The sequence below is a fragment of the Hevea brasiliensis genome, chromosome 7 (assembly GCF_030052815.1).
Source record: "Hevea brasiliensis isolate MT/VB/25A 57/8 chromosome 7, ASM3005281v1, whole genome shotgun sequence".
Classification (NCBI taxonomy): domain Eukaryota; kingdom Viridiplantae; phylum Streptophyta; class Magnoliopsida; order Malpighiales; family Euphorbiaceae; genus Hevea; species Hevea brasiliensis.
The window spans coordinates 3,367,955-3,395,522 of NC_079499.1; the positions used below are offsets into that span (position 1 = coordinate 3,367,955).

General features: G+C 30.8%; 4 protein-coding genes across 8 annotated transcripts; 3 read left to right on the top strand and 1 right to left on the bottom strand.

Annotated features, from left to right (window-relative positions):
- The first annotated feature begins 3,281 nt into the window (after nucleotides 1-3,281).
- LOC110639011 (probable inactive poly [ADP-ribose] polymerase SRO2) lies at nucleotides 3,282-5,931 on the top strand. 3 transcript variants are annotated; one of them, XM_021789757.2, is made up of 6 exons: nucleotides 3,283-3,555; nucleotides 3,771-4,255; nucleotides 4,463-4,701; nucleotides 4,818-4,954; nucleotides 5,081-5,231; nucleotides 5,665-5,931. In XM_021789757.2, the coding sequence occupies exons 1-6, from the start codon at nucleotides 3,517-3,519 to the stop codon at nucleotides 5,682-5,684; spliced, it is 1,071 nt and encodes a 356-aa protein (XP_021645449.2). In that variant the 5' UTR covers nucleotides 3,283-3,516; the 3' UTR covers nucleotides 5,685-5,931. The 3 variants fall into 3 exon arrangements, with proteins under 3 accessions (XP_021645448.2, XP_021645449.2, XP_021645451.2); XM_021789759.2 differs by having other exon boundaries at nucleotides 3,289-3,555; nucleotides 5,081-5,175; XM_021789756.2 differs by having other exon boundaries at nucleotides 3,282-3,555; nucleotides 5,081-5,931.
- A 6,339-nt stretch (nucleotides 5,932-12,270) lies between these two features.
- On the top strand, nucleotides 12,271-13,689 carry LOC110639016 (uncharacterized). Its single transcript, XM_021789772.2, has one exon. It carries the CDS (start codon nucleotides 12,641-12,643, stop codon nucleotides 13,502-13,504), a length of 864 nt encoding a protein of 287 aa, XP_021645464.2. The 5' UTR covers nucleotides 12,271-12,640; the 3' UTR covers nucleotides 13,505-13,689.
- An 862-nt stretch (nucleotides 13,690-14,551) lies between these two features.
- LOC110639017 (AMSH-like ubiquitin thioesterase 2) lies at nucleotides 14,552-18,956 on the bottom strand. Of its 2 annotated transcripts, XM_021789774.2 has the most exons (9): nucleotides 18,704-18,948; nucleotides 18,061-18,098; nucleotides 17,627-17,915; nucleotides 17,317-17,406; nucleotides 16,534-16,596; nucleotides 16,372-16,446; nucleotides 16,170-16,232; nucleotides 15,847-15,899; nucleotides 14,552-14,928 (listed from the first exon to the last, which is right to left on the bottom strand). In XM_021789774.2, the coding sequence occupies exons 2-9, from the start codon at nucleotides 18,081-18,083 to the stop codon at nucleotides 14,754-14,756; spliced, it is 831 nt and encodes a 276-aa protein (XP_021645466.1). In that variant the 5' UTR covers nucleotides 18,084-18,098; nucleotides 18,704-18,948; the 3' UTR covers nucleotides 14,552-14,753. The 2 variants fall into 2 exon arrangements, with proteins under 2 accessions (XP_021645466.1, XP_021645467.1); XM_021789775.2 differs by lacking the exon at nucleotides 16,372-16,446 and having other exon boundaries at nucleotides 18,704-18,956.
- A 2,831-nt stretch (nucleotides 18,957-21,787) lies between these two features.
- Nucleotides 21,788-26,301, top strand: LOC110639046 (carbonic anhydrase 2). 2 transcript variants are annotated; one of them, XM_021789831.2, is made up of 9 exons: nucleotides 21,788-22,068; nucleotides 22,408-22,475; nucleotides 22,731-22,871; nucleotides 23,646-23,694; nucleotides 24,141-24,257; nucleotides 24,562-24,615; nucleotides 24,998-25,083; nucleotides 25,637-25,742; nucleotides 25,955-26,301. In XM_021789831.2, exons 2-9 carry the CDS (start codon nucleotides 22,423-22,425, stop codon nucleotides 26,117-26,119), a joined length of 771 nt encoding a protein of 256 aa, XP_021645523.2. In that variant the 5' UTR covers nucleotides 21,788-22,068; nucleotides 22,408-22,422; the 3' UTR covers nucleotides 26,120-26,301. The 2 variants fall into 2 exon arrangements, with proteins under 2 accessions (XP_021645523.2, XP_021645522.2); XM_021789830.2 differs by having other exon boundaries at nucleotides 21,789-22,068; nucleotides 22,411-22,475.
- The last annotated feature ends 1,267 nt before the right edge of the window (nucleotides 26,302-27,568 follow it).

Genomic DNA, 27,568 nt, shown 5'->3' on the forward strand with positions numbered 1-27,568 from the left:
ATGATAATTTTAAGAGAATTTTTATTTTTATACAAGTCACGCACGCGCTCAATTCACAATCGATGTGAGATCTCAAATGACTAACTCATGAGACACGCTCACTAACAGGTGGACCTCAACCCATAGCTATACCGAAAATAAGACTCTTTACTTATTTTCACTCACAAGGTTTCAATTTCTTTTTTGTTTACGTAGGAAAGACAGACAATTACTCAATGATAAGAAAACCTACTGGTAAGTTGATTTACTCATGTTATTGATTGATTAAGGTTGATTTAATTTATTTAATGGTTAAATTAATTTAAAGGAGAAATTGAATAATTTTCTTGCAATTTTAATTTGTGTTTGGCATTCTCCAAATAAAAACAAATCATTTAATCATTTTCATTGACCAGCATTTATATTTTGCTAGTCAAAACTTTTCTTGAGCTGCACTTAAGCAGTCATTTCTCAATGCGGACGCATCACGCGACGTCATTAGAGCGGCCAGATTTTGAAATTAAAACAATATGCAAATTGTACGTTATAAAATTAAAACAATAGTATGAAAAATTTATTTAAGATTAATATAATACTAAATTTGTTATTTACATATTAGTTATATTTTCAATATAATTTTAATTTTTAATAAATTAAAATAAATAACTTGAATTTGAGAATGAGATGCTAATAAAACTAATACTTTATGAAATCCATCTTTATAGATATCTCTCATATTATCTCTTTTTTCAAGTTTTCTTTTCTCCATTTCGTTATTATCTTCTCCACATATTATTATTATTCTTTGTCCATGTATTTTTTCTCCTTTTCTTTATCTATCATTATTATATTGATATATTTAATATAATTACAATAAAAATATAAATAAATTAATTGATATAAAGTATATACAATTTTATTAAAATTGATAGCCTATGAATGAATAAATTGACAGTTTTAAGTATATGGAGTAGTAAGAAATGAAGAATATTATATAAATAAAGTTATTTATGATATAATGAAAATGTATAATATTATGAAGTTTATGATAAGTATAAATGCACCCACATTTTTTTTTTATAACAATGCACCACTTATTTAGGGTCTATTTAGTATTATTGTTATAATTATTGTTAAGAAATTTTTTTTTTTAAACGTATTAATTATAGAATATTAAAAAATAATTTAAAATTAAATTTGATAAATTTTAATTATAAAAATATCAAAAAAATAAAACAATATTTTCTAAATTATTTTTTTAATAACATATAAAATAATACTTTTATTTAAAAAATAATTTAAACCCTACAAATTCAATATCAAATACACACTTACTTTAGGTGTAAGATTTGTGGCCCAATTTGATTCAAATAAATTTAAATAACCCACTTGATTTGTGGTGTGTTTCTCATTACAAGACCATAGGGTTGGCTGCCTAATTGCGAGTTTGGCTTCTCATTGAAAGACCATAGGGTTGGCTGCCTAAGTGCGAGTTTGGCTTCTCATTACAAGACCATAGGGTTGGCTGCCCAAGTGAGCGTTTGGCCGCGCCAAACTCCATCAGCAATCATCTGTCGCTTTCTTTTTCTAAAAGAATATATAATGAGAAAAAATATTATCCTATTATAAATTATAATAATAAGAGTTTTTACTGTTATATATAAATTTACGTGATTTAATTATAATTCAAATAATCTCTTTTACAAGACTTTTATTATTAACATTAATTTCAGTTATAATTCAAATTGAAATTACACTTAATTAGGAATAATAATAAAATATAAATTCTATATCACATAAAAAAACAACCCTCCCCAGATATTTCTCTACTTAAGCTAGAAAAATAATTTTTTTTTCTCCTAGTTGTATTAAAATATTGAATCACACACTAACATATCAAAATTAATATTTTTCAACCTTCATATATTCTTTTCATACTATGCAAATGTGATTTTTATGTATTTTAGTTATCTATCAAAACAATTTTTTATTAATTTCAAGAAGGTATCATCCATACATTCAAGGATTCTCTTTTATTTGAATTTTATTATTGAAAAATTACTATTTAATTTATATATTTTAATGAAATTAATTATTTAATTTTTATATTTTAAAAAATTTATTATTTAAGTTTTTTATTTTAGTTTATTAAGCTATTTAATCTATCATTTAATTTTTTTATTAGTTAATGAATTTTAATGTCAATAATCAAATTATGATTTAATTTTTATATTTTAACGAAATTAATTAATTAATTTTTATATTTTAAAAATATATTAATTAATTTTTGGAATTTAGTTTCATTAATTTGTTAGTCTATGTGATTTTTTTATATACCCAAATTATGTTGACCTTCTCTCCATATTTTTCTTCCCTTGCACTACAGTACTACACCCTTCTCTTATCATTCTCTCTCTATTTTCATCTTTTGAGAGAAAATAGTAAAAATCATTTACCACAAAAAAGTTAATTACTTCTCCTAAATTTTCAAGTAATCAACATGATAATTTAGAAAAATTATTTTTTAATAAATAAAATATAAAAATAATGCCCAACGAATTGAATAAAAATATTTAAATAATTTAAAAGAAAAAAAATTTAGTATCCCACAACAAAATTTTCATTTCATTTAGAAATATTTTTTAAAAAAATATTATTTTTTTCAAAATACATAAACTTATTAATTAGTTTCATTAAAATTTAGAAACTAAATAATAATATTCTTCAAAATATAATATAATGAATAATTAATTAATTTTATTAAAATAATAAAAATTAAATAATAATTTAATTGATATTAAAATTTATTAATTAATAAAAAAAAATTTGAGAAATGAACTAAAGAATTTAATGAAGGTAAATTTTAAGAACTAAAAAATAATTTTCTTTTTTTATTATATGATGCAATGAGAAAAGGCAAAGTGAAAAAGGGTTCTCATTTCTGATGAATGAGGACTAGCAAATTGATTCCAAACCGACTTTTAATTAATTAATATAAATTTTGTTGGCGTGGCAAAAGTCAAATTTCATTATTTCTTAAAGGAAAAAAAATCTCTTCCCACACAACATGCACGGCTATAAGCTTGCATTCGAAGTAAGCTAAACACAATCTTTCCACGCCCTTCTCGCTAATTCTTTAATTAATCACGTATTAATAAATAATTTAATCTAATTTTTTATGTAAAATTCTCAAAATGCCCTCAATTTTTTATGCCGTCTCTCTCCTTCCTTTTGATCAGTTGGGGGTTATTTATATAATTTTGCTGCTTATTCAGAAACCCAAATTCAACTGGAAGGAGGCGGCTTGAGACCGCCGCCTAGCTCCGTATTTCCAACTCCGATTTCGATTAGGATTAGAACCTGCGTTACGGAAGGTATTGAACCGCCAAAAATAACAAACTATAAAAAGAACACGAAAGATTGGTTCTTCAATCTTTACAAATCTTGTAGATGATACCCTTCTCTTTCTTTCTATAGACAAGTAGCTGTTTTTCATTCAGTTTTTTTTCAACGTTCTTGTTTCTTCACCAGCTAATTATGTTAACCAATCAAAACGCACAAACAACTAAACTTCAGGTAGGTAGTTTCTCTTCTTCTTTTTTATTCTTGTTTTCTCTGCTTCTTAATTCGTTTTGCTGGGTGTTATCGATGGTAAACGATTCTTTATCCCTATCGGCATTGTGGGATGTTTAGTTGTAAGCTTCTTTGTTAGTAAATACTTCTTTTTTTTTTTTAATTTGCTTGATGTGGTTTTTACGGTTTTTTGATTGTGTGTGATTTCTGCTGAACAGAAGGAGGAACTTGAAATTGAAGATAGAGGGTCTGTGATAGTTGACAATGATGACGACGAAACTGGGGATGCTGGTGCTGATAACGGTGAGGCTCATTCGGGTTACAATAATGACAGTTTCGAGGATTTTACTCGCAATGGAATGGTCAAGATTGGAGAAGGAACCCTGGAGCATGACATAATCAAGAAGACTTTGCTCGAGGGTGTGGGAAGATATGCAAAGGATACGAAGATTGTGGCCATACACAAGAATTCCGTTTCCGGTTCAGTAGGAAAAGCTCGGTGGCTTACTTTCAGGATTTTTGCAAAGGCGGTGGCTGAAAGGCGGGCTGGGAATGCTAATCTGCGGTTTGCTTGGTATGGTGCTTCGAGGGAGGAGATTTGTCAAGTCATATCCCATGGATATAGTCAGTGTGGTGAAACCGCCAATGGCCAATCTCATGGGGTTGGCATTTCTCTGTCTCCTGCAAAATTTTCCATTAATAGGTAAGTTTGATTTAATTGATTATAATTTTCACTAAGATTGCTATATATTCTGGTGATGCTCTGTTTGATTGCCAAGAAACTTTGGGAAAAGGGAAGAAACTGAATATTTCTAGTTTCAGAACAAGAAATACAAAAAGCAATAATCTTTACACAAACTAAAGAAAATTAGAATGGTGATGATTTTACTTTGTTCTTTGTATTTCACAGTGTGGAATCATCGGCTGTTGATGAAAATGGTCAAAGGCATATATTGTTATGCCGCGTAATACTAGGAAAGATGGAAACCATTCCTGCTGGTTCCATGCAATTTCAACCAAGTTCAACAGAGTTCGATTCTGGAGTTGACAATATTGTAGAGCCTAGAAGATTCATTGTGTGGAATGCTTTCATGAATTCTCACATCTTCCCTGATTACATCATCAGTATTAAGGCCCCTTCCTTTACTGGTAAGCAAAGTCAGAACTTCAATCTTTCTTTGTTTATTTTAAAATTTAGTCACATATTTCTGATTGCTTCCTATCTGAGGTTGAACTCATTAATTTATTTGTTAATTATTATTCAGGTATGAAGAGAAATCAAATGAGGCCCCTAAGACCCACCTCACCATGGATGAGCTTTCCTGTTCTGTTGTCTATATTGTCACAGTTTTTAGATCCTTCTAAGATGGCTTTGATTTTCAAATTTCATGATGACTTTAAAGTAAGTATATTATAACCATATCTATTGTAACTTTAAAGTTCAGTTTCGTTTCCAGAACTTCTTTCTGCATTCATTTATCATCTTGAGCATATATATGCTTATTTTGCAAATATGTTCAATTCGCAGAAAAAAAAGATTACAAGGCTGCAACTAATCCGAAGGGTGAGGCAGATATCTGGAGACGAGCTGTTAGTTCACATAATTAGATCTTGCAAGGAAAGGTATAACTTTCTGTGTCAATTATCTAATCTCAGGGGTATCATCCAAATATATAAAGGTATAGCTGAAATCTTGACTTTTGATCCTCTGGTTAGGTTCGGTAGCTGGAGAAGTATGACTAGAAAAATATTTCGATAGTTTCCCGCCTGAGCAATGATTGTGGCTGGACACAGTTTACTAGTCTGTGAATCTGAATAGCCATTTTGATATTAAACCATTTGCTGAAATAAAATTAAAGGAAGAAAGAAACTATAACTCACTTTCATTGTATGGACCAGGGAATCCAAGTCGTCTGCAAAGCAACACTTAACAGGAAAAAGAAAAAGTAAAGGAATAGAAATAAAGAGAGGATGAGGGTTATCAAAGCTTTTTATTTGCTTGGTTGAGGAGCATTTGACAATATGAACATGGAATCCACAAAAGAACTTATTATGTTATGGTTCAGTTCTTTATTCTCCAACTAAAAGATTGAAAATCTTATTCTAATGCAGCTTGTGATCAGAGCATCTAGCAGTGGCAGCAAAAATTGACATTCTTCCATTATGCAGCCAGCTTTTGTGACAACACCCAGAAGCAGCAACTAATACATGAAGAAATGTAGAGTAGCTGAGATTGATAGCATTCTTTTACAATATTTGATATTACAGTTGTTACAGGTGCAGTTGTTCCAGCAATTATGTCAATTTACAAGATTGGTTTCTTGAATATTATTTCAAGTACAAATTTACAAGATTGATTGGATTTTGGTTCAAGTTCCAGTTCTTTGTCATAGTGAAACGAATGGATTTTACAGCGAATATTATGTCCCACTTTGATTTAAAAACTGTTTTTGCCACTTGAATCTCGTAATAAATTTGTCATCAATATTAACATGACCGCACTAAACACATCATCCAAGTGGATAGGCACTTCATAAAGGAAATGCTAGATGGTGGCTTGATCAGCACTGCATGCATACCAACAACTAAGCAACTAGCAGATGTTGGGGCTATCAATTTCGAGATTTCAAGAGAGTAAAAGCAATCTAGGACTGGAGACATCTATTCACCAGCTTACTTAACTTCTATTTATAGAATAGCTATGTACAGCCAGAATATCCTTATAGAGTAAAGTTTTACAATTTCAAAAATTTTATCTTGCTACTGATCGGTAAAGAATTTCAGTGTTGAGGAAATTAGGAAGAAGCTTGCTAAAATGATTATAATTAATAAGTTGTCATTTAAGATTGTGGAGGCTGAAGAAACGATTCTCGCGCTTTGAATCAAGATTCGTGGTTCTATCTCATATCATTGTTGTTAAAGATTGCATGAAAATTTATAAAGAGAAAAAAATAAAATTAAAGCAAGTTTTTACAGTTTTAACAATTTTGTCTTACTACTGATACTTGGTAATCAATTCAAAATCTAAATTACATGTGTTTAACTGCTCATTGGATTAGTAGTGAATGAAACTACATGAAAGAATCGTAAATTTTTGTTTAGTTTCTAATCATAAAGGAGAGACAATTGGTAAAATGGTTGAGACATGTTTGTTAGATTGGGAGATGTATCATATTTTTACTATCACTGTTGATAATGCAAGCTCTAATGATGGTGCAATTGGGTATCACTGAAAAGGAAACTAAGGATTAGAAAGGTACCATCATGGGTAATGAGTTCATGCATGTGAGATGTTGTGCTCATATTTTGAATCTACTTTAGAGGACCTTAATGATTCAATTCTTAAAATTAGAAATGCAATGAGATATATGAGGTCTTCTCTAGGGGTAGGCATTATTTGGTTCAAACTAAATAAACTGAACCGAACCGCTTTAATTCGGTTCGGTTCGGATTTATATTATAAAAATTTCAGTTATTTCGGTTATTTCGGTTCGATTCGATTTTTAAAAGAAAAAATCAGTTAAACAGAACCAAACCAAATAATTATATTAATTTTTGAATTGATTTATTTTTATGGGAAATTTATGAATTATATGTAATTTTATATATATACATTATTTAATTCCATTGATTAATAGTTATTAGGTTCAAACCAATGTCAAAATCAGACTAAATAACTTTAAAATCAAGTCTAAATTAAAAAAATAATCAAAAATCAAAATCGATCTATTTAAATCAAATCAAACCGAACCAAAATAGATCGGTTCGGTTCAATTCGATTTTTCATCCATTTCAGTTCATTTGGGTTTTTAAAATTTATAATTTAGTTTTTATGATTTAATTCGGTTCGGTTCAGTTCGGTTTGAACCGAATGCTCACCCTAATCTTCTCCTACTAGGTCTCAAACTTTCAAGATGTGCGCAGAGAAAGCAAAAATAGAAAATAAGAGTCTTCTTTTCCTTGATGATGAAACTAGGTATATTTCTACTTATAAGATGCTTGAAGTTACTGAAAATTTTGAAAAGAATTTTAATAAATTAGAAGTAGAAGGCTCGAAATGATTTTCTTAATTTGATGGAATAAAAAATATTAGTCCTCTTAATAAAGAATATTGGAAAGTTGCTAGAGTATTTGTAAAGTTTTTGAGATTTTTTTATGTTATGACATTGCAGTTTTCAAGTTTTTTATATGTCACCTCAAATGCCTTTTTTTTCATGAGCTTATGGCCTTAATAGATAGGTTGACCATATTGGAAGAGAGTAGTGATACTTTTGAATTCAAAGGCCATTCAAATGAAGAAGAAACTTGATAAATATTGGGAGAATAAGGATAATCTTAATTTCTTATTATTTGTAACTGTTGTTTTAAATCTCGCTTTAAATGCTATATGTGAGATAATATTTTGGTGGAGTTTATGGAAGTGTGAAGGCTAAGGAGATGGGGGATAAAGTGGCAGCAACATTGATTAGATTGTATGATCATTAGATTAATTTTGAGACTCTTATAATTTGAGTTAAACTTCTGATGAGATGAAGTAGGCACACATTTTAACTTTTTAATCTAAATATGCAAAGAATAAGAAGGGGATACAAAGATTAGAAAGCAAGTCGGAGGGCAGCAAAGTATTTGTCAGAAGGTTGTCAAAAGCCTGAAAACAAGTTTGATGTTTTGGAATGGTGGAAGATTAAGGTTGTCATTTCTCAATTAGCTAAGGATGTTGTCTTCGCTATTCCTATTTTCACAATTACATCAAAGTATGCATTTAGTGCAAGTTGTCGTATTCTAGATCTATTTAAGAGTTCTCTATCACTTTTGATGGTTGAGTCTTTGATATGCTGTCAAAATTGATTGAAGTCACGTACTCCGTTAAACTTTTTGAGAAGAAATGAATAACGTAGAACAATTTCATCTGATAATGTGTTTTAATTCTTCTTTTAGCATATTTGTATTTTTTCAATTATTTTCTTTTTTTTTATAATTTTTAAAATGATGTCAAGGAGAGTAATATCTATCTTTTCTAATTAATGTCGATGAAATATATATTTTATTGTATATTTTGGATAAAATTATAGAATTGAGTTAATTTATAATAATTAATTAATATTTTACAATTTGTATATTTTTTTATTAACATTGATGACACTTATATTTTGGATAAAATTATAGAAATACATTATGACATTATGGAGATGCAGAGGGACATCCCACAACCCCACCATCCCAATTCAAGGCCTTATATGACAAGAGAAGACCAAACCAATGATCCAGTTACCATTGTGATCTCACCACAAGCAAAGCCCAACCCAAATCTAATCTTTTAGAATAGAAGAAAAAAAAAAAAAAAAAGGATATAAATGATTCCACTTTCATGAGTTCTCTCACAAAATTAAATCTTATAAAATACTAAAAATATAATATAATAGTTAGTCTGTCATAACATTGGGGTTATTGTAGTTTGTGGAGTTTCTCCTCCCCTTTGATTTATAGTTCAGTTATTGCTGTAAACAAATTGCCTCTAATTAAATAAGACTTAAATTTCATACGAATTATATGAATTTTTTAAAAATATATTATGAACTTTGTTCGAACATGGTGTGTATAATTTCTTGAAGAAAAACTGAAGAAGACAATGAATGAAATGAATAAGAAATAGCATAGAGAAGAATGGCAAGTTGACAATAGTAAATTTTGGAATAATTTTATTCATTTTAAAAATTATAAGGATTTGTTTGATTATGAAAATTTTTAAAAAACTAATATAACTATTTAAGGGACTAAAATTTTACCCACAAGATTTGAAGTAGGGGTGAGTATTCAGTTCAAACCGAACCGAACCGAACTGAATCGAATTAAATTATGAAAATCGAATTATATATTTTAGAAACCGAACCGAACCAAAATTTATGAAAAATCAAATTGAATCAAACCGTTCTATTTCGGTTCGGTTCAAATCTATCGGTTTTGATTTTTTATTGATTTTTTAATTTATACTTAATTTTCAAGTTATTTGATCTAATTTTGATTTTAGTTTGAACCTATTAATCATTAATCAATGAAATTAAATAATTTATATATATGTAATTAAATATAATTCATAAATTCCTCATAAAAATAAATCAATTCAAAAATCGATTCAATTTGATTCGATTTGAATATGTGAAATTACTATTCAGTTCGATTCGATTTAACTGATTTTTTCTCTTCAAAAATGAACTGAACCGAAATAATTAATATTTTTTTAATATAAAATCAAACCGAGCCGAATCGATTAAATTTTAAAATCGAATCGATTGAACTGAATTAATTCGATTTGATTTGATTTGATTTTTTAATTTGAACCGAAATCTGTTCACCCCTAATTTAAAGACACGTTTATTATAATGTAAAGACCAATCATACACATATATCTTACTAATGAATGGTCAACTATTTGACAATGATTATTCTAAAAAAAAAAAAATCCTATTTTAACAACTTTTTTCTTTACTAAGAATTTATTTTCTTTAGTATAAGACAATTAAAAATCCACAAGGTTAGAAGGTTCTTGCTTGTAGCATATAATCCATAAATTAGCTTAGGCCTAAAGAGAGAGCCAGGTTGATGGGTATGGTAGAGTTTCCCGCAAGGAAAGTGGTGGATTTGTCAACGATACGATGGGATGGAAGATCCACCAACTATGTGAAGAAATGACCAAGTCAAGTCAAACGCTCTCAACGAAGCTGAAGGCCTTTTAGACTTTTGAAGCTTTCTTGTAGCAAGAGGAGCCGCATGGGGCAAATACAATTATACTAAACAATTCTTGGTAAATTATCATTTAATATCTGTATTTTAATAAAATTAATTATTTAATTTATATATTTTTAAAAAATATTATTTAATTTTTATATTTTATCTCTGTTAGTTTGTTTAATTTTTTATTTTAATTAAATAAATTAATTAATTTTTATATTTTAAAAAAATATATTTATTAATTTTTATAATTTAACTTTATTAATTATTTAGTTTCATAATTATTTTCTATACATAAATTACTGTAATTTTCTTTCCCTTATTTATTTTTTATCCTCTCTTATTTAACTCTCTATATTTAACACTCACACTTTTCTCCTTCTTATTCTCTCTTTTTTTTATTTGCCTATAAAAATCAAATGATATATAAAAAAAAGTTAATCAGTTTTCTTAAATTTCTAAATAATAAAAAAAAATTATTTTGAAGTGGAGAAAATATGAAAAAGAAGATCAAAGAATTGGAAATTTAAAAAAAAAATTTATATAAATTTAGATTTAGTCTCCATATAGTAAAATTTTTATTTTTATTTTTATTGAATGATATATTTTCTAAATATATATATCAGATTATCTAATTAGTTTCACTATAAAATGACTAAATATTAGTATTTTTTAAAATATAAAAATTAACTAATTAATTTATTTAAAATAGAGAGATTAAATAATAATTTAAATATTATGAATAATAAAAAAATTTAATAAAGAAATTAAATAATTTAATAAAAATTAAATATAAAAATTAAATAATATATTTTTTAAAACTCAAAGATAAAATAATTAATCGACTAAATAGTAATCTCTCTTACAAAACTTTAACATTCGAGGTACTAATTAGAAGCTATTGTTCTGTAGTAAAATAAGTAATAAATTTGTACTCACAATTTTTATTTAATTATATCTCTCGATTTGATAAGATATTAAATTTTAAATATTTATTTTTTATTAAAAAATATATTTTTTTTCATAAGAAGTTTTTAATATATGAAAATAGATATATTCACCGTGTAAAATTAGCCAAATTAATATAATACCACTAATTTTAATAATAAAAAAGTTGGTTATTGTAATTTATTAATAGCTCTACCCTTCTGCATTTGATGTATACTAATATACACTTAAATTTTGGCATTTTTAATTCATAAATTAAATTAAATTGTCATTGAATTAGTAATTCAAGACTTTATATGAGTAAAATTAATTAAACAAATAATTAATAATCTTAATTTTTTTAAAATAATAAATAATTAAGGATACAATAATTTTTAAAAATTAATAAAAATAAATGGATGAAATATTAAATCAAAATTAAAATTGATTGATAATTAGGATGAGTAGTTATAAATCAAAGAAAATGAAATGATGACTACAAACATTTATTGCCACCCCACGTAGCCTATGTACTCGACCTTCTTGTTCTATGATTATTCCTTCTCAACTACCATTATCATATCCGATTATATATTAATCTAAGTAATATATATGAGAGATTAATATTATACTAATTAATTGATAAGATAGTCAAATTAATTATGGACTAATTAATTAAATTTCTAGAATCCAAATAATTGACCTAAAAGCTATAGAATTCTTGATTCTATGGATCTTGTGTGGCGTACTGACCCTTTCAATTCAACCTTTAGATAAAAGTCTATGAATTATATAATGTGAAATTCGTAGAACAGTAGCAGAATATACGTACGAAGCTTCAAAATTCATGCATTATTCTTTTAAATTAAATATTTATATAAAAATTTATGTAAAAATTAATTAAAATTTATATAATGAATATATGAATTTAATGTAAATGTTTAATTCAATTACTAGTAATTACTTGAAAAATTTACTACTGCATTTAGGACACGTGGGCAGCGGACAAGTATCCGCGTACAAGCTTGCTTTTTTTTTTTTTTTTTTTTTTTAAGCAGGGCGGACAAGGTTGCTTGTCAATTACTCACCTGGGAACACGAATATTCTCATTAACCGTCAAGGATCAAAAACCTTTTCTTTCCTCCTTAACATATCGCCGATATTTCGGAACTCCTCACCCAGAGATTTCGGTCTACCTTTCGTCTCGGAAATTTATATATAAACAATGAACTCTTGTCGCAGCCTCCACCACACGAAAAATTGAAACGCAAAACACCAAAAATAACCTCGTTTAAACAAACTTTCGTACTTCTCTCCCTCCATCCATCCAACCACCGCCCATCGCCACCACCACTACCACTAAAACATCGTGTCTTCCACTCCTCTGTAACACCAGAAGATCAAATTATAAGGAAGGAATTGTAGAGAAGAAATGCAGATGATGAGTTCCAGTTCGGCTGTCTCCGTACATCCAAGTTTCAATTCTTCTTCCTCTACCGAATTGGCGGAAATCGCCGGTAACTTTGAGGAGGATTTTAGCTTGAAATTGAAACTAAATGAAGCTTCAGCAAATGAATTAGAGAGCTTCAAGGATGAGAAACCGCTGCATGAAGAAGAAACAGAGGTTGAAGACGAGGACGAGGAGTTTAGTTTTGTTTGCATTAATCCCGATGGCTCGCCGATATCTGCTGACTGTATATTCGAAAACGGTCAGATCCGGCCGGTTTTTCCTTTGTTCAACAAAGATCTCCTATTCGCCGACGGTGATTCGGAAGCTAAAAACTCCTTCGCGCCAGCTCTCCGGCCTCCGTTGAGGAAGCTGTTTGTGGAGGAGCATGATCAAGTTTCGTCGGTTTCGTCCTCGGAAGCAGATGAACCAGCGGGACCGTCCTGCGCTTGGGAAAGGAAAGCCGTCGAGACTTCGCCGGAGGTCTGCAAAAAGAGCAACTCCACTGGATTTTCAAAGCTAAGGAGGTTTCGAGAACTGGTACTCCGAAGCAACAGCGACGGAAAGGACGCTTTCGTCTTCTTAAATCACCATAACCACAAAAATCCTTCAACAATAACAGCAACAGCCAGTGGAAAAACTATAAAGGCTGAGAACAGCGAAAAAGCCGTGGAGAAAAAGCATAAGCCAGGGGCGAAGAAGGAAACAAAGGCATCGTCGGCGCACGAGAGGCTCTACGTAAGCAATAGAGCGATGAAAGAGGAGCACAAACGGAAATCGTATTTGCCATACCGGGTTGGGTTTTTCACCAATGTGAACGGGTTGAGCGGGAATATTCATCCGTATTAAGTTTGCACTAGGGATTACTGTCAACTTTATTTTTTTTTTCTTTTTTTTTTCAGAATTAATTTATTTATTAATTTTTTTTAATGAAAAATGTAAACTGTAAAAGGTGTTGGATATTAGGAATCATGTCCAGAAGAGAGTTAGTGATGACTGGAATAATTCTATAATGAATAAAGGTTCAATTTTCACCCCCGTGTATTTTTGAGATATTTAATTTAAATTAAAAATTAAAAATTTTAAATTAAATTTCTTAATTTTTAATAAAATTAAGCACAAATTGATTTTTGAGTTCAAGAATCGGTTTCCTTTCCCTCTCAAACTCCACAAATAGAACTTTTAGAATATGGAGTTATGGTGGAAGAAGTATTGGGTTGTTTTCTTTTCCTTATTGTTGTAGTGCAAGAGTTGGCAGGAAGAAAGAAAAACTGGCAATTAAAGGACTTGCAAATGGCAATGCCTATGCTCCTCATTGTCAAAATTTAGACAGGAGACTTTTTCAATGTGATAAGGTGAAAGCAGGAGGCAAAAAAGAAGAACCGTATTGTAATTGATAGATAGGACAGGTCCTTTCACATGATAAATTTGTAAAAAGTTAAAGGAGTTTTCAAGAAAATGGAGCTTGAAAACTGCTTGATTTTGACATAACATTCCTCTGTTTTCCGGGAAAGGAAAGTAGTAGGTGGGTGGTTCACACTTCACAAAGACAGACAAAGACAAACGAAAGCCTGTAGGAGTTGCTAAGTTCTATGAGCATCTACCCATCCACAGAGGGACCATCTTTAACTTTTAATACAAAAGGAACCAACCACTTTCTCTTCCCAGAAGCTCCCAAGAAATTCTTTGTTGCTTGCTTAGATAATCCCTTAATGACACAAGCCTTCTAGTTAATCTTCGTTAACTTTTGAAGAACATGTTCAACACCATCTCAAATCAAAAAGATTAATGTCGTATGAATTCTGTGGTTATATAGGAAATACTCCAAGCAACTCTCAATGCAACATTAAGCATATGGCCAATATCTAATCCAATGGCAGGCAGGAAAAAAGAAAATAACAGTAGGCAAGAACTCTTCAGATTGTGACCATCAGTTACTAACAATAACACACGCATCTACTCTGCGTTATGTTTTGTCCTTATGCATTGTCATTATGATATGTGATGCCTCAGCCAAAACTTGTTACACATGGTGATGAAGGCCATGTTCCTATTTGTCCATGTACACAAGCAGTTGATGATGAAAGAACGGGATACATCAGCGCAAGTCAAAGATTTCAAACCTCAGGTTAGAATTTGTATATACATTGGAGCAGTGCTCATAAATGGGGCTTCCATTTGCAGGTTCGCTGTGAGTATGAAATCCAGTCTCCTGACACTCCTTCAGAACATCCATCCCATCTGGGTCAGATAGCCTGAATATTCCATAGCTCCTGCATGCAAAAAATGAGACAAAGCCCGAAATTGTTAATACAGAAAATCATCTCCAATTTTTACACAGATTTGTATCTAGGCATTGATGAGTGTATTTCTTATTGTTCTGCATTAAAAAAATATAGCAGACAGCTCAGAATTCTTCCTTCTTTTTTTTTTTTTGGCAAATAATACACAATTTATTTTGTGTTGCTGATATTTTTGCTTTACAACCTCGCTAAACATAGAGTAAGGGTAGATAGAGTTTCAAAATAAACTTCTACTCTTGGTAAATTAAGTTGGCTTAAGGAGACTGTCACATCAAATTAGTTAGCTGCCTTGAGCCCATGCCTTCTAATGCTTTCCAAAATTCAAGCCACCCAAACTTCATAGACTGCACAGCCAAACTATCTCAAACACATGCAAAGCAGAAAACAAGCATGCACAAAAAATGAATGAAACTACGATGAGAATGTTGAGTTGGAAGAGTGCTAAGACAAGAATGGATGGATTATATAGCAAGAAATCTGAGTCAGGCGGTGTCTTCAAAGAAAGAGTGTGAGCAAAGACAAATTGGTCTTGTGTGACAGAAACTAATGTCTAAACTAGTAAGGATTGGCATAGTGCTCATTAGAGGTGCTATCATGCAAGGAGAAGGCTTAAAAAATGAGGAATGACCATGTCTGTGATAACAAACACCATTGAAAAACAATTTGAAAGTCATACTGTGGAAAACTACATATAGCAAATGCTATAATCGAAAACCATGCATTGGGATAAGGTACTGTTACTTTAACTTGTATAAATATGAACAGCTTTTGGATATTGAGTGGGAAGAAAAAGTGGGGGTGGGGAAGGGAAGGGGAAGACATCTTCACATCAATTGTTCAAAATTCCAACTTGGCAGTTGTTTTAAGTGTTGTCTGAGAGTTGCAAACCTTGAGGAATCTGTTGGAGCCATGACAATAGCAATGGCCTCTGGTATCATTATCTGAAAGCAGAAAGAATAAAAGAAATGAAAATTGTCAAATTTTAATAGCAACATCAATGGCATAAAAGAAAACAGATTCAAGAAATACTGGATCAGAAGTATTATTAACAAGAGGGTAAAGATTCAAGTAAACTTTGTCATTTAGTAGCATTTCAACTATTTTGCAGGACTTCTAATGCCTTTAACTATCAAAAAGGATAATGACCTTACCTACCACAGAAACTGACATAACTTGATAATTGCAATGGAATCAACAGTTGACTTGATTACCTGATACGAGTATTGAGTGTGTAGATCTATTGATGACATGAAACAACTTTGAGAAGGATGTGTCTGAAAATATAGATAATAAACTAAGCATTAATTCTAAGGGTATTTAAAAGCTAGCATTAAAAAATAGAAAAGAATTACTTCAAAGAAGCATTCGAAGTTAATAAAGTAAAATAACATCACAGGAAAGGAACAAACAGACATGAATCCATCCCACAGGAAAAAGTGAATGTTCATTCTGTATGGCAAAAAATTCTTCCTCTTTTATAGCCTCGCACTGTATCCGCGATTAGCAGTAAAGAAGTTAGGCCCCATAAAATTTATAGCAACTGACATCAAAAACCCAATCAAAAAGAGTACTCACAGAATTGGAAGTTGACTTTTGTTTGGGAATTATCAGGGTGGTAACATAGTAAGTGCCCTTTTCCTGTTCATTAAGGACAAAAGTATATACATGAGATTCAGTTAGATTAATTATCTCTCAAATCAATTTCAATTACCCTAACAGCTAGGGCGAATTAGAGAATGAAGCCTGACAATACAAAAAATGTTTGTAACAGTCCACAAAATTGCTAATAAGGTGTTAATCCCATTGCACAGGATCCAAAATGACAGAAAATCAAGAACCATAATAAAGAATATAACCACCTGCTAAAGCATATTATGAAACAGATAGACACAATAATTGGCTTTGATTATTAAATATGGCTTGACTGTTATCTAATTTGATACCATAGGTCAATTATCCCACTTTGTCAATGCAGCTCACTTGACTGCTATCAGAGGTGACACCAGTGGTGAATTATCCCACTGGATCAGTGAAGAACTGGATTTTAGGTTGAAGCAATCATTCAAGACGGTGACCATAACGGAAATTCCAGTGAATGTTTTCTTGTACACACAACGTTTCTAAGATAATAGCAATCATTTAGGGATGGTAAGGGAGAGAAGCAAAACTGATATAGTTGGAGAAACAAGAGGGTTCATGAATATATGTTGTCAAACCTAGCTAAGAAACAGTACAGTTTTGTACAGATAACATAAACCATTAACATTCTTTAGAAGCCTAGACAGATAGAAGCAACTTTTATATAATAAAACAATGCTTTTCAGTTCTACATTATATGGGCAAGAGCATGAATCTTACAAGGAAAGCACCAAGAACCCCACAGGTTTCCAGATCCTTCTCTGTATTTTCTCTAGCAAGTTCAAGAAAATTGTCCATCAACCGTGCTGACTAAGAAAAACCCAGAAAAGGATGACTCATCAATCAAATAAACTCCATCAACCGTGCGGACTAAGAAAAACCCAGAAAAGGATGACTCATCAATCAAATAAACAAACTTAAATATTTCGTTTCAGAAAAATAACGAACAAGTATGAAAATATGACAAACAGCAAAGACAAACACACACGCACGCGCTCTTACACATAGTGTGCAGTTCCTAAGTTCTTACTACATGTATGTCTTGGAGGGTGTTAGATGCTGCTGGCTGACAGCATGAATTTGTATCTGAATTGGCAACTGGTATGAGTGAAACATGAGCATGTTTAGGTGGCTTCTCTACACATGAAAGTACGGGAGAAGGAGAAGACTGAGTAACAGTATGAACAGAGATATGCTGGCATTTGCAGTCTGTCTGAAACAGGTTCTGACGGGGAAATTCAAGTGTATACAAACAGAGGCTAGAATCCATTGAATACAAAGGTGCTAGCTCAATGTCATCTTCATGGATGATACTTAATCTGTAATACAACCAAACTTAAACGCTGTGCCATAGGAAAATACTTCACACAGAAACGTTAACGTTAGCTAATTAAGCCCAAAACACAAATTTTATAAGGTTTTTACGTTTCATAGCATGTAGATATGTAAGGAAAAATACCATACCTTTGATCTCTTGCTTCTGCCATACCACAATTCTCAGCCTGTCATAACACATATTTTAATAAGAAACAACAGTATTCAGATGTGATGTGAAGGACACATAATAATCTCAAACTGATACGTGTCAAATATATAGCCAGGGCATGGGTATTTGTAATCTGGTTTTCATATAAATACCCAACATGTACTAAGGAAGAGTACAGTTATTAATCAATGAAGTCCGGTTACAGTCTTCTACTATCAATTCTTCTTTCTTGATTCTTCTTATTCTCTCGGGTTTCTTTCTTGTGTGTTTCTTGTGAACATTTGGTTCACATCACAAACTTTTTCTCAATTCACGCCCTTAAAACTACAGGCCCAAGTAATTAAAATTAAATGATTGATTGAAATCAACCTGTGGAAAATTCAACTGCGAACACCATTTGTTCTTACTGTAACAAAAGGGACATCCTTAACAAAGATGTGATGCTAGAACAACTTAACATGTCTTAAAATCCTCTGCAGTTGAAGCTAATCATTCTCAAAAGCTATCAGTTGTGATTATTACTCCCCTTGTCTATTAAGTAGAAACCATAAAGATTGGTAATTTTTTATTTTGCTCTCTTTCATCTTCCTATTATAAATTTTTATGCAAGCAAAAGCTAACCTCGAAACTTGGAGGTGTTGAATCATGTCCAACCACCGATTTCAACGTTCCCAGCTCCTGAACAACTGTCCGTAAAATGAAGTAAATAATTTTCAGCGTCGCTGATGGGGAAAAGGGAAAGGAAAAGCTTCAAGAAGAAGGCCAACAAATGGAGGAGTTAGATAAGGATAGAATCTAAGTTGATGTGTTACTTTCTTGTCTTAAGCGGGCGATTCAGTTGATGGATGGGCACTAGAAATTGAGCTCGAATCAGGTGTGAGCTTCTCTTGCAATGTTTAGTGGAACTCAAAGTGACCGTTTTTAATCTGTTGGATCGGATTCCATCCTGCAAGGTGCTAATTTTAGCCCAATTCATTTCCCACCACATATCCCCTCCCGCCATCAAGCTCCTGTACTTTGAAGAACTTCAGCAACTCAACATTTCTGCATTGGAGTATCGGCAATCAAATGCACATAAACCATTCTATCTTGAATTGGCTTCAAATTGGCTGGAATGATATGATAATTTGATGACTAAACTGGCTGCTTTTCAGCCATTTCACCATGAGAGGTGTGTCAAGGCCCCCATTTTCAGTTTTTAATTCTTTGATTCTTGCATTATTACTCAGGCCATCAGGCATTGCATTAACTTTTTTTGTGTTCTTGACATTAGTATGCCACCATGGCATAGAATTTTCACCATTCAATTGAGTAGTCCCAAGAGCATCTTGTAATTTAGAGCCTTCATTGTGCACTTGAGACAGTAAAGCAACCCCCCAGGGCTATTTTGAAAGTAAGCAAGCAGAAAGAAGAAAAAAAATTTTTCATTTTAGCAGGGGTTTAAATTTATATCTTAAAAACTGACAATGAAAGAATTTTGTGAAATTTCTATATCCAAAAAAGTTTCATTCCAGTTTCTTGGGTCCTCTTTTGGAAAGAAACCCAACTCCAAAAATTCTCAATTGCCCTCTCCACTGCCATTGGTGCCTATTCTTACAGCCCAAGAGTTATGCATTTGCCTCTCACTTCTGGTCCTTAATCTCTCTAATTTAAAAATCATTTGTTTATTGAAATTAATTTTGTCCCATAAGCAGCTGCAAGAGCCATTATCATCATATATAATATAACTAAGGAAAGGATTCTTGACTTCAATAATGATTTATTAGTTTCTATTCATAACAAGCGATTGATGGTAGTTCTTAATTGAAGTTTTCATACATTCGTGTTTGACCCATGACCCTTTCTGGTATTGAATTAAATTTTAGTAGAGTATTAATTAATTAATTAATTAATTTAAGCTAAACATAAAATATAGAATATCTTTTGTATATTATGATTGTTGTTAATTTGTTTATTGAACCTGTTTGGCAGGTGGGAACAGAAGAGTTGAATAGAAGCATGGCTGGAAAATTTGGAAACTGTATGATGCTTTGTTGTTCAAGAACCAAGAATGGTCTCTGTGAGTTGAAATTTGACTGTGCAATAATAGGTTTTATTACCTTAATTAAGAGAGATAAAGAGGTATTAAGATAGATTTTAAAAAATATAAAAAATATTTATTATATTTAGTAAAAAGAAGAATACAATTAAAAAAAATTAATTTTTTTAATTTTTAAAAATATGAATAATTATTAAAAATAATTTCTTAAAAAATGACAGAGAAATATAAATTGAAAAATTGAAAATGTATGGCTTATCAGTTAACCAGGAAATAAATATTGGGAGTTGAGAAGGAGTTCAACTTTATCTGGGGTGGGCTATAACTGAATCAACTAGGAATATCCAAATCTCAGCTGTCTCTCTATTCTCCAGGATTGCATTCAATTATTCCACTTTGGATTTCCTTTCCTCAAATCTATACCATTACTAATTTTCTAATCCTCCTTATGATTCATTGGTTTAGTAATCAACGATAAGTAGATTTGAGAGAGATTACAGGTTTGAATCTGATAGTTGTAAGTGTATGATTTAATTCGAGATCTTACAGTTCGCTATCTAGTTCATATGATTTTCAGATTATTGTGAATGTTCAGATAGTGATTTGTCTGATTGGCTAACAATTAAAATAATAATAATAATAATTTTCTAATCCCCACTTAAACAATAAATAGAAAATTTGCCACCTAATTGTCTAATTGGGGAATTATTTTTTTTTGTCAAAAAATTTTTTCCCCTTTCTCCATTAGCTATATTTTCTAATGAGGGATGGTAACATTTTGATATTAAAAAATTATATATATTGCAAATACTCTTTCCTAAATTAAAGGAAAATTAAATTTAATAATATTATTAAAAATAAATTTAATTAATTATTTAAATTTATTTATATAAAAATTTAATATAATACAAATTTTATTTCTTTTAATAACATGTATAAATTTCAAGACATTCAATTATTAACAATAATATATTCTATATATATATTAATAATAAAAATATATTTTATATAAAATTAACTAAATTAAGATTATATTGGAATGGATGGATGTATATATATAATTTAATGTAAATTTTAATCAAATGCATAATAAATTTAAATGACTTTAGATAACTTTTAGTATTCAGTTTTAAGATGAATTTGAGTAATTAATAATAAATTATAATTAAATTTAAATTTTAAAAATATTAATAGAGTTAAAATTCTAATGGGTAAAATTACTTTATTACCCTCCTACATCATAAGGTATAATAAGATTTTTACGAGTATAATATAAAAAAACAGCAATCCTATTACGTAGCTATTATGCAAAAGCTCATTTATTTTCTTTCTATAAAATGAAAAATAACAATCATAAAATCTCATTCAAAAGGAAAGCAGGGAGGATTTTACGTCAGTCGTGACGAAAAATATTGATTTATTAAAAAAATAAGAGAATTATATAATAATATGATAATTTTATATAAGTAATTTATATGAAAAAATAAATTAATAAAAATAAACATATAAAATTATAAATATTAAATAATATATCCTTTTGGACTTTCCTGAAAAATGATGAGTTGATGAGCGTTACAGTCACGTTCCTTCCTGCCACGCGTTACCAATTATGCGTTCTCTCCGTTGACTTACCCACCGAAACTGACGCTAGCCATTCAATTGCACCTTCTTCCTCTTCTTTTTATTTTTTTCCTTCCTATTTTCGGCATTCTTTGCTGAACTAGTCCAAACGCCGTCGGATCATCCAACGACACCATCTACGCTCCCAATAAATTGCTCCATCTTTAATACCATGCACTGCATCACTCCATCTTCAATTTGATTTTCGGTTTTTGCTCCCTCTGTATAATTTATCTGTATTTCGGTGAAAGGGTGATCAGGCAGTGAAAAGAAGCTGATTAGGTGGCGAATTCCCTGCCCAAACAGAGAACAGAATCTAGAGAAAAAGGTCCGTAGTATGATGCAACGATCCCGATTCCGAGTTTTACACTTTCTGATTTTTGATGCTTTCTTTTTTCTCTTTTCTAATCCAATTCGTTTCCACAGTTCACCTTCTCCGTTGGCTTCATGATGATATATATTTCTATGAATCATTTCCATTTCTCTGATAATCTATTTCATGATCATGGTTTTGTAGTTATTGATTTTGAATTTTCTGGTTTTTTTTTTTTTGTTTTACCCTTCATTTCTGATAGCTTCTGGAATCGATTCACAGTATTTTAGCTTTTGATTATGAAAATGATTTTATTTATTTTCCTTCGTGTGTTTTAATGTGTGGAACCATCAGCAGAAGGAAGAAGACATGGCAAACAACTCATATGAGGAAGCCGTTGCAGGACTGTCAAAGCTTCTCAGGTACTGTGTCCTTTCCTTTCATCCTCCCAAATAAATAAATCCTTAGATAACAGAATGATTTTGTGTCCTTCATCGGCATTTTAAGTCTTTCCTCAACTAATCAAAATCATTACCATATGCATTTATTTTCTTAATCATTCTACAGCGACTTGTAGACGCGTTGTTGAATGGAAGTTTAGATCATTGTTCTGTTAAGATGGGTCCCCTCGTTACACCCAACTATTAACTGTGTTGTTGTCGTTTCTTTGTTTTTAGTGAGAAAGCTGACCTTGGGAGCGTCGCCGCCGCAAAAATAAAGCAGATAATGGCCGAGTTAGAGGCTGCTTCTACGGCGGAGTTTAACCCGGACGAGCAGATAAAAGCCGGGTTCATCCACTTCAAGACAGAGAAATATGAGTACGTATTTTTTTCTTGGCTTTGGTAGTTAGTCGGTGGAATATGCTGTCCGTCCGATCATTGTCATTAGTTAAAAATAAATAATTTAGGCACATTTATTCTGCCACATCATTTAATTAAATTACTCTCCATTATCTTTTCATATGTATTTTTAATTAATAAACATAAAAATAATATCTATAATTATATTACCATAAAACTCTCCAAACCTTCTAAAATCATGTTACTTCTAAAATTATGGTGTATATACCAAAAAAATCCTCTTTATTTTAAGTATAAATTTTATTAAATAACTTATATTTTTCGTTATGTTATAAATAATATAAAATATTAAAAATATTTATTTCTCATTATGTATCTAATAAATTTTTATAATATTAAGGATCTTAAAAAAAATTATAACTTTATTATGCTCTGTTGTTATTTTATTCAAATATATAATATTAGACTCTTAAAATATATGAATAATGAGTGTAATAAATTATTATTGAATCAAATTTTATATAAAATTGACCCTTTAAAAAAAAATTTGTCACTTCGCTCCTGATTTACTTGATCTACCTAAAAATTTTTCGTTTAAAATATTAATTATAAAAGTTCATGTTACATTTTTTCTTTCAGTAATTCAGTATTATGTTTCCTGTTTTTTTCCTCTTATTGGAAGATTTATCACTTCTATGTACTTGAAATAACTTTTTAAAATCAAGATATAGAAATGCCAAATTCGAAACAGCAGTAGCATAATTGGGCTGATAACGTCACTTCTCTTTTCAGCAAGGATCCCAACCTGTATAGTGCACTCGCCAAAGGCCAGAGCCCCAAGGTTAGTGTATGCATGGGCAATTCTAGATAATAATTGTGTTTTTTTCCCCTCAGTTATTTTCATTTTCTTATAGCATAGAGAAAATGCAATTATTGATACATCAAAAGATGACCATCATGCAATCTACAATTTCTATTTAGAAAGCCAAATTTGACTTTCATATTTGGGTAATAAAAGAACAATTAAATAGCTAAGCTTTAATTATATTTATATTAATAATATATAAGTTGAAATCTAGGTGCCCTTCTTTGAAATTTTTTGTCATGCCAAAAGAATGTGGGGTGTGGGGTCTGAAATGAGTCAAGTACACGGTCTCCTAGCTATTTATCCATCTAATCAAGTGGGGTTTCCATATAATGGCTATTTTGTTCTTATCTTCTTTCAATTTAAGTATTCATTATGGGACCATACACTAATTGACCTAATTTAACATTTTGTATATGCAGTTTATGGTATTTGCTTGCTCTGATTCTCGAGTTTGCCCTTCTCATATCCTCAATTTCCAACCAGGGGAGGCCTTTGTGGTCCGCAACATTGCCAACATGGTCCCACCATATGATAAGGTTTGCTTAATATTAATCCTTTCATAATCAATAGATCTCTTAGAAATCAAAATATTATGGTTCCACCTTAATTAGCTTACACGCTAATAACATTCTCTATTTCAGATAAATTTAATAAAATAATTCATTTGCCTTACATTTTCTGGATTAAGTTAATTATATGAAACATGGTAGATGATTAATCTACTGTAATACATGGGACATCAACATGGCCTAGATTTTAATTAACCTCCTAATTAACTTTTTTACGTATGTATATATTGATAACTTTTATATCTTTGAATTATCTATTGTTTGCCTACAGACAAAGTACTCAGGAGCGGGGGCAGCCGTTGAATATGCAGTGCTGCATCTAAAGGTGAATAGTCGATTAACTTTTTACTCTTAACACCCCAATACGTTAATTCTTTAATGGTGTGGCTCTTTTATAACCAACAATGGTGGCGGGGAACGTGAAGTCTAGTCATTATACTTTTGCCCTACATACTTTATAAAAATTTTTCACTTATAATGCCAATTGCCAAATGGACCCAGGCCAACCACTATACTGAAAGAGATGGATGTCTTCCGTGTCATTTAATTTTTCTACTTGATATAAAAAATATTTCTTGGATTTATTCATGGTAATATGCTGTTTTGTTGCCTGCACTGCATATAAAAAAAATGGATAAATGCTGTAAGTTCTATTACTCAGTTAATCGGTTTCTTATCATCTTTTCTTTTGAATCTTGAGAGGTCAGGTGGAGAATATAGTAGTCATTGGCCACAGCCGCTGCGGTGGTATTAAGGGGCTCATGTCTATCCCAGATGATGGGACCACTTCTAGGTAAGCCTTCAACCATATATATATATATGCTTAATTTGTTATAATTAAGAAATTAATTGAACATAATCCGCAAGCATTTTAACTATGTATGTTGGCTTTCTTGAAGTTCTAAAAGCTAGGTTCCTCTCCCATTTGCTGCTGTTGCATTTCTTATATTTGTAACAATTCATTTATTCTTAGTTTGTCTCCGGTCGTGTCTATTCCAGATGAATAATCTGGAATATATGGCTAGGAAATTAATGCTTTATTAACATGGAGCTATATTATTGGAAAGGAATCTAAAAGGCAAAAAAAAAAAAAAAAAAAAGGCAAGAACAGTAGCTTTCAAACTTCAAACTTCAAATTTGCTTTTGAATAATTCCACTGCATCATCCATAGCTGCTTTTCTTTCTTTCCCCAGCAGATGGTGAATTCTTTACTTTAAAAGAAAGTTTGTGATACCATTTATTTAAATTCTTACCTAGCATGCCTTCACGTTTGTTTTTTTTTTTTGTTTTGTTTTTTTTTTTTTTTTTTGGTAATTTCTCTCTTATACGTTTATTAATATATGCAGTGAATTCATAGAAAATTGGGTCCAAATCTGCTCAACTGCAAAGGCCAAGGTTAAGACAGACTGCAACAGCTTAAGTTTTGAAGAGCAATGCCACAATTGCGAGAAGGCAAGTTAAATTCAGTGCAGCTTAATTTTAATTTGTTTCTTTATTTGTAGTTTATTATTATAATCACGTTTTGGTTTAAAGGAAACCTTCAAATAAATAAGTTTGAAAGGAAAAAGGTTCCCTTTATAGTGCATGCACCATAATAAAAGAGATTTCAAGAATCGTAAGGAATTAATTAATGCTTATATATAGTTGTTAATGGAAAAATGCAGGAGGCTGTGAATGTTTCGCTGGGAAACTTGTTGACGTATCCATTCGTGAGAGAAGGATTGCTGAAAAAAACTCTGGCATTGAAAGGTGCACACTATGATTTTGTCGAGGGAAATTTTGAGCTATGGGATCTTGATTTCAAGATTACACCCTTTTCAGCTGTATGAGCTATTCCTGCAACCTCATGTGACCCTCCCTTCCATTTCACACACACATATATATATATAATAAGTTTTTCTCTTGCAGTGAATGCTGTAAATTTCCTAATGAATAATATCTTGATAAGATGAAACTGTGGCCTATGCCTTTGTATTTACTTTCCCTAATAAAATTAATTTTTTTTTTTTTAGTTCATTTTGCCTTCGAAACATGTAGTTTGTATTTTTTTTCCTTGACATTTACACTACAAATAAACCAATTTCCATGGGAGAAGTTTGTGCTATGAATTGAAAATGCATGGAATATACTGAAAAAGGCTCCCATGATCCATCACCTATTGTATTATCTTAAATACTTAATGAGTATATAGCACTAAATTGTTGATGAAAATGGGATTTTTTTTTTCTGTCTCATTTGTATTCATCTGAAAAGATATTATGTTATTTCTCATTTGCATATATAAATTCTTTTACTGGATGTAATTAAATACCACAATATGATTCAAATCCAAAATCAACTTAACTCAACTAAACTTTTATCTTAAAATTATTGTGGTCGGCTATATGGATTCTCTTTCTACACCCTAAACGTTTTGGGTTAAATCTTCGTAAACGTGTAATGCTTTTAGATCATATTGTACTATTCTCTTTAAAGTCAGTTTATATCTACCACTTCTTTTCTTTCTATCCTCTAACCCAATGTGCTCTACTTGTTTAACTGGAGCCTTCGTATATTTGGCTTCACATGACCAAACAACTTCAATTTTCCTTTTCTTAACTTATACTCAATTGGCACCACTCCTACCTTTTTTTCTAATACTCTCATTACAAACTTTATCTAGTCTAGTATGGCTACTCATCCATTTTAACATTTCCATCTCCAAAACTCTTATCTTAGACACATACGACTCCTTCATTACCCAACACTCAACACCATATAACATGCCGATCGTATAGCTGTACGGTAAAATTTTCCTTTTAACTTATTGAAAATTTTGCGATCACATAAAACTCCTGTGGCACTTCTCTATTCCAACTGTTCGGCTTTAATCCTATGACTAACATCCTCCATCTACTTGAAGGATTAAGCCGAGATATTTAAAGTGATTATTTTGGGGCAATACAATTACGTCTAAACTAACTCATTCCTTATCACCAGTTCGGCCTTCACTGAACTTGCAATGCATGTATTCTGTCTTCGTTCTACTTAACGTAAAGTCCTTTGACTCTAGAGTATTTCTATAAAGTTTTAGCTTTCTATTAAATCATTCTCGGATCTCATTTATAGAATTATATCATCCATAAATATCATGCATCAAGAAATATTCTCTTATATATGTTTCATCAATTATGGCTCAAAACTAAAACTAACAAGTTTGATCCAATTACGGCTCAAAACTTATATGAGATGCCAAGGTTCGAAGCCCTTTGGAGACTTAAGGGGCCATGGCGATCCCC

Bases quoted from the DNA above. Each gene is read 5' to 3' on its own strand.
- LOC110639016 (XM_021789772.2), top strand. From the start codon at position 12,641: ATGCAGATGATGAGTTCCAGTTCGGCTGTCTCCGTACATCCAAGTTTC.
- LOC110639046 (XM_021789831.2), top strand. From the start codon at position 22,423: ATGGCAAACAACTCATATGAGGAAGCCGTTGCAGGACTGTCAAAGCTT. The intron at 23,695-24,140 runs GTTAGTGTATGC...TTGTATATGCAG, and splicing joins CCAAAGGCCAGAGCCCCAAG to TTTATGGTATTTGCTTGCTC. The intron at 25,084-25,636 runs GTAAGCCTTCAA...TAATATATGCAG, and splicing joins GATGATGGGACCACTTCTAG to TGAATTCATAGAAAATTGGG.
- LOC110639017 (XM_021789774.2), bottom strand. From the start codon at position 18,083: ATGGCAGAAGCAAGAGATCAAAG. The intron at 16,233-16,371 runs GTCTGTTTGTTC...CTATATTTTCAG, and splicing joins TTCCTGTGGGATGGATTCAT to ACACATCCTTCTCAAAGTTG. The intron at 15,900-16,169 runs GTAATCAAGTCA...TTCTGCTTTCAG, and splicing joins ACACTCAATACTCGTATCAG to ATAATGATACCAGAGGCCAT.
- LOC110639011 (XM_021789756.2), top strand. From the start codon at position 3,517: ATGTTAACCAATCAAAACGCACAAACAACTAAACTTCAG. The intron at 4,256-4,462 runs GTAAGTTTGATT...TGTATTTCACAG, and splicing joins GCAAAATTTTCCATTAATAG to TGTGGAATCATCGGCTGTTG. The intron at 4,702-4,817 runs GTAAGCAAAGTC...ATTATTATTCAG, and splicing joins TAAGGCCCCTTCCTTTACTG to GTATGAAGAGAAATCAAATG.